This window comes from Poecilia latipinna, unplaced genomic scaffold, assembly GCF_001443285.1.
Source record: "Poecilia latipinna isolate Pla-1442-1.1 unplaced genomic scaffold, P_latipinna-1.0 Scaffold169, whole genome shotgun sequence".
NCBI classification, from domain to species: Eukaryota; Metazoa; Chordata; class Actinopteri; order Cyprinodontiformes; family Poeciliidae; genus Poecilia; species Poecilia latipinna.
The window spans coordinates 291615-297359 of NW_015112785.1; the positions used below are offsets into that span (position 1 = coordinate 291615).

The following is a 5745-nucleotide window of genomic DNA, read 5'->3' on the forward strand; positions in this document are numbered from 1 at the left end:
TCAAACATCCTCTGACACCATGGTAGAATCCATGATGGACTCCGTTATGGAGAACTGGTTTGGTGGTGCGTCAGCAAAATGTCCCCAAACTCTGAAACTTGGCCCTCTATTCTTCACAATTGACCTATGCCAAACCCTATCTTAGCCAATGCCTTCCTGAGCAATTCCACTCAATCCTGATTTATCTTCACTGCTCTGTCTGGGATTTCTGCCATTTAAGTGGATTTCTCCGGAAGAACAGCAGGAGAAGTTCAGGTTTGGTTCAGTTTCGATACCAGAACATTAGGCTTCAGTCAAAGGGATTTCACAAAGGAAACGGTGCTGCTGTTGTTTTTGTATCCTGGTTGTTTACTGGCACACAAAACAAGGACACTATTAGAGTAAATACTGATTAAGGACCCAACAGAGTGCATTTTAATGGAAAATGCCAATATGGTGCGCTGCAGAACTGAGGTGAAAATAAACAACAGCTCAAAGTTTTGAGGGGAAAAATACAGCTAGGAAATTGTAGCACATTTATTTCTTTCAGTTATCCTAACCTTCTCAGGAGATGTTGAGAAAAAAAGTAAAGTTTATGTATTAGAACAAAACATAGTTCAGAGGGAAGTTACAGTGGAAACAGAGTGAGAACCCTTCTTATTTTATTAGGACAAGTTGTCACAAAACTCTGCTGTTTGTCTGAATTACAGCGGTTCAGATCTGAAAATATAAAACATTTCAAGGTCAGCTTTCCTTTTCAATCCCAGGAGCAGTGTGGTCGCTTCCCGATGAATCCTCTGATTAAAATGAATAAAAGAACGAGGGACATCAACAAGAAACTGAAAAATAATTTCTCTAAAACATAAACACGGAAGTGTATTTTTGCTCTAGATGTTCAATAAAGTTTGAAAATTAAAACTGTTGCAGAGAGGAATTTAAGAGACAGTGAAATTATTTGCTAAATGCCAAACAAATAAAATTCTACTCCAGCAATATCAAATGTAGCAGTTCTTGGCACCTCTGGTAAAAGTTTGTTTGAAGGTTTGTATGAAAAACCTTCAATTAAGATAAAATAAATTAAATCACTGGTGCCACAAAAATCAGGATTCCCTAAACTTCCTATAATAAAATGTTAGTGAAGCGTTGAGGAGGTAATTCACCCATTGGCCCTGGACGACTGTTGTTAGATGCTATCTAAATGCCAACCAGCTGTTTGGGAAGCATGCCAGGAAAAAAGCCTTTTCTGTCCTAACAATCATATATGTAAAGGCCGTTTGGCAAACTGTACTGGGATTTTAACTAGCTGCTTTGGTGAGTGCAACAAAGAGTCGGGTCTGATGTGAAAAATAATTAATTCTTAGAAAAGCACCTTATTCTCCACTGTTACGCATGGTGGAGGTTCTGTGATGCGCGATGGGTTTGTATCGCTCCTAAATAGTCTGGAAATCTAGTTAGAGTGCATGGCATTGTGAACTGTGTTAGACGCCGAAAGATTTAGAATGAAAATCAGTGGATCTCTGACCGGAAGACTGAAACTGGATCGCCATAGGGTTGTTCAAGTGAAAAATGAGCAGAGAAATTTGGCTGAATGGATGCAGAAACGGCTCACGAGTAACTAAATCAACCTTCCTTCTCACTTCCTGAGATGTAAATCCTATAGTTGCCCAGGTGGGGGAGCCGAAGAGTAGAGAACTTAAGACTGGATGACCTACTGAGTTTGTGTGAAGAGGAATGGTCTAAAATATGGTCTGTATGCTTAAAACTTGTAAAATATTGTAAGAGAAGTAGGGGCGCAAATAAGTGTGGCACCAATGATTTGGTGAAAAACGAACAGATTTTTTGTTTCCCCACTTGTATTTAAATTTAAAGTTAAGGTAAATAAAATGAACTGAATAAATGTATGATAGAGTAAAACATAATTAACTTAGGGGTTTTTACACATCTTGATAAAGGGTCCCAATAAATGTAGAGGACCCTGTATTGTTTTCCTCTGCTTTCAAATGCAACTAACAGAACATGTACCGCAAATGTTCTTTCCATTTAAGTAGTAACACAAAATATCCTGAAGTCCATTCAGTATCTGGTTTTCTGCCCATTTCCAGTCTTCCTGGAGCTATTCCTGGAATCCACACCAGTGGACATTATTTCAGGAAACTCTCTGGCTGCCCTCTGCCTCATCTCTCCCTTGGCTGCCTCCTGTCCTCTTCCCTTCCATCTCACTGCTTCCTCCAGGGGTTTTTGGGTTTCTCCTCACACTTTGGACCCTCGCATGTACCGGGGAGAGGCGGCGGGTTTGCTGGGGCAGCCTTTGCCGGGGCGGGTGCCCCTGAGCTCTTGGTGACGCTGCTGAGCAGAGCCGGAAGCTCGTGCGAGATGGCCTTCTCGATCTTCTCCAGCAGGCATCCGTCAGTCCAGCTGCAGTGCTGAGAGAGTTGCTTGAAGTTGGAAATGGGGTTGACCCCAAAGAAGTCCTGGTAAGCCTCCTTGTCGGGCAGGTCGAACTTGCTGACGTTGCTCTTGGCCAGAATGGACTTGAAGATGTAGTACTTATCGGGGTCGTTCACCACGTCTTGGAAAACCTCGTAGGGGTCTCCGAACCAGCCCAGCTTGTCGTAGTAGGTCTGAAGGTAGCGGTCCACCAGCAGAGCATGGATGCGTACACGGATGGCGTGCTGGCGAATGAAGGCGATTTTGTTTTCTATCTGATTCTCAACCACCTGCACGGACAGAGGCAAGTTTAACCTGTTGTTCACAGGTTGTCATTCACAATGACAGGGGTGTCAAACTCCAGTCCTCAAGGGCCGCTGTCCTGCAGTGTTTAGATGTGCCACAGGTAAAAAACAGTGGAATGAAATGGCTTAATTACCTCCTCCCTGTGTAGATCGGTTCTCCTGAGCCTTGCTAATGACCTAATTATTCTTTTCAGGTGTGGTGCAGCAGAGGCACATCTAAAAGTTGCAGGACAGCGGCCCTTGAGGACTGGAGTTTGACACCTCTGTCACGAGAGGACCCAAATTTGGGTCCTCTCGTGAATAACAGGTTAAGGAACATAAATAAGAAAGCAAAGGCAAGAAACAAGAACTCGTAGGAGAATACAGCTTTGATTGGTGGTCTGTCCAGGGTGTAGGCGCTGACAACTAGCCCTAATGCCACCCTGCAAGGATTAAACGGGTATGGAAACTGAATGGAAGAATAAATTCCATCATTCCACCTGGACCTAAACTCTGACACTGTTAAAGTTTTCTGTTGCTAATGAAAAACACCTACCCATTAGGGCAACAACTAACTATTTTGGTAATCAATTATTCTGATAAAAAATAAATAAATTAGCACATTTCACAGATTTTTCCTTTAATCACTTAAGCCTTTTTTATATAATCTGAGAAATACATTAAAAGATACAAATAAACACAATTAACCTATCAGAAGCTTCCAAAGCCATGACCTCGTCATCTGGGCTTTCTCTTATTGTTTAAGCAAATATAAATAATTTTGGTAATTCTAACTCACCTAAAACAAACAAACAAAAAAGCTTGGTCTGTCTTAACTTCAGACAGCGAGAAAAAAGAAAAAGAAAAAAAAAAAACCCTGTGTCATTTTGAAAACTTCTGGTTTTCATTCTAGATATTTAACAGCAGTGGCCCAAAGACGGAGCCTTGAGAAACTCCCCGCAGACCCTCAGCAGCGAACCACAGAATCACCTCGAGGTTACTGAACAGAAAGCAGTGAGCTTAACCTGGTTGAGATCCTCCAGCAGGGAGATTTCCTCCTTCATGAAGAGCTCTCGGCTGGTGTCTGGAGCGTAGTCCTGCGGCCAGAAGGAGCTGACATACACGCGAGGCGGCTCTGTGACATTGACGAGCGGCGCCATGCTCCAGAACAGGGCCCCGTAGACCCTCATCAGGTCCTGCGTAGAGAGGCTGTCGGCCTTGTTGAGGATGAGGCGAATCTGGGACTCGCGGCCCTTCATCTGGCGGAAGAGAATCTCCAGCTCGCCCCCCACGTCCAGCTTGGTGGGGTCGAACACCAGGAAGATGAGGTCGGCTCTGTCGATGAACCACTGGCACACATCGTTGTAAGGGTAACCTGTGAAGGTGAGCTAGGTTAGCTTCGGCTGTGCAATTTCTATGGAAAAGACTAAAAGTTTGATGGCTTTCTTCGAGCAATACCTCTCCTCTAGCCACCTTTCTATGGAGGACAGATTTTTGGACTGATCCTCACCTCTTTCCTGCTGCTTGCGGTTTTCAATGATGCCTGGTGTGTCAACAAAGGTGACCCTCTCCAGTAACTTGTGGGGCATCTCAATGCCGACCAGTCGCTCCAGGAAGCCCTGACCGAACTTCTCCAGCGGAGAGAAGGACCGTGAACTGTCTGCTGCCATCACGATGCCCTCTATGGTGCGAAACCTCTCCCCGTGCATGATGACAGTGTACTCAGATGTGGTGGGCTCAGCACCTGGTGCACGGATGAAAAGAAAGGGATTTTTTTCCCCCCTGGAGCATGCACCAAAATCAGAAACTGTCAGGTTTTATTTGTGCCAACCTGTGTAAAGTTCCTGGGGAGTGCCATGGAGACCCAAAAGGTAGTTGATCATCGAGGACTTTCCAACGCTCCACGGTCCGAGAAACAGAACCATTGGCTTTGAGGTAATCTCACCCGCTACAAGATGCAGTCCAAGTGTAGAAGTTATTGGTTAACAGGTACTTCTTCTGGAACATGCCTAAACCACCTGCCGGTAATTTCCATTAAAGCATTTAGTGAATTTTATGTACACCCCTTGAAAGTTGCATCCAAAACTCAGCTGGATTCAGTGCTGGACCAAAAAGGAGAAAAACGCTAAAATAGAACGACACACTAAGTAAAGTCCCCGTATCAACACTGATACAAGAGCTTTCATTAGTGTGTGATACATGGTACCACACATTATCAACATTATAAACTTCCTCCATCGTTCTATTAACTCCAGTCAGCTTCCCTGTCCTAAAGAAAAGCATCTCCACAGAATGATGCTGAAAAAAACGAAAAATTTGTTTAAAACCATGTGTCCTTTTCCTTAAAAAAACAAAAAAACAAAAACAAAACTATGCTTTACTTTTGTGTTTTCTCTCAAATAAGATATAAAATAAATCATCCAGTTTTGTAATGAACACTTTTGCAAGGCACTGCTCCTGCAGATTGATCTGACTCGTAAAAGTTAGCTTACGCCACTTTTGGTCTCGCCATTGTTCTCCAGAGGAAGAGCCAGCAGCACCTACCTGTAACTTCATGTTGCCTGAGCTCGTTGTACTTAAAGACTTGTTCCATTGGCTTGATGGACTTATGGTAGATGTTTAACAGTCTCTTTATGGCGCCTAAACAGAGAAAAGCAGAGAGAGAGAGAGAGAGAGACAGACCCATAACGGCTAATGCCAAAACCTGCTTCGGCTGTGGATGATGAAAAGACCCTATAAAATTTACTGTACAGATCGGAGGCAATAAAAGGCCTGCCCTGTTGTAGCTCATAACTTTCCTAACAGGAACTGCTCTGATTCAACAAACTGTAGAGGCTTTCATAATCAGGACAGCATCACTTTTGGTCTGATTAATCGCCCTCATTTGTACACACGCACTCACATGGTACATCATGCGCACACACTTTGGCCCAGACATCATGAAGCAATCATCAGAATGGCTGCAGCACGGCGACGCAAAAAAAAAAAAAAAAAAAAAAAAACCTTTTTTAGGCCATTTTTTTTTTTGCGCGAACATTCGGTTTCTTTTTTGTTT

The 5745-nt window shown here is 43.4% G+C and overlaps 1 protein-coding gene across 1 annotated transcript in view; it reads right to left on the reverse strand.

The window, feature by feature from the left end:
- Positions 1–505: 505 nt before the first annotated feature.
- Positions 506–5745, reverse strand: part of LOC106945965 (sarcalumenin) — a 21018-nt gene continuing 15778 nt past the window's right edge. The window contains exons 4-8 of the mRNA XM_015029992.1: positions 5235–5330; positions 4522–4638; positions 4201–4434; positions 3716–4065; positions 506–2696 (exon numbers count right to left, since the gene is read on the reverse strand). Coding sequence (XP_014885478.1) covers positions 2196–2696; positions 3716–4065; positions 4201–4434; positions 4522–4638; positions 5235–5330 — 1298 coding nt within the window. The 3' untranslated portion in view covers positions 506–2195. The remainder of the gene's footprint in view (positions 2697–3715; positions 4066–4200; positions 4435–4521; positions 4639–5234; positions 5331–5745) is intronic.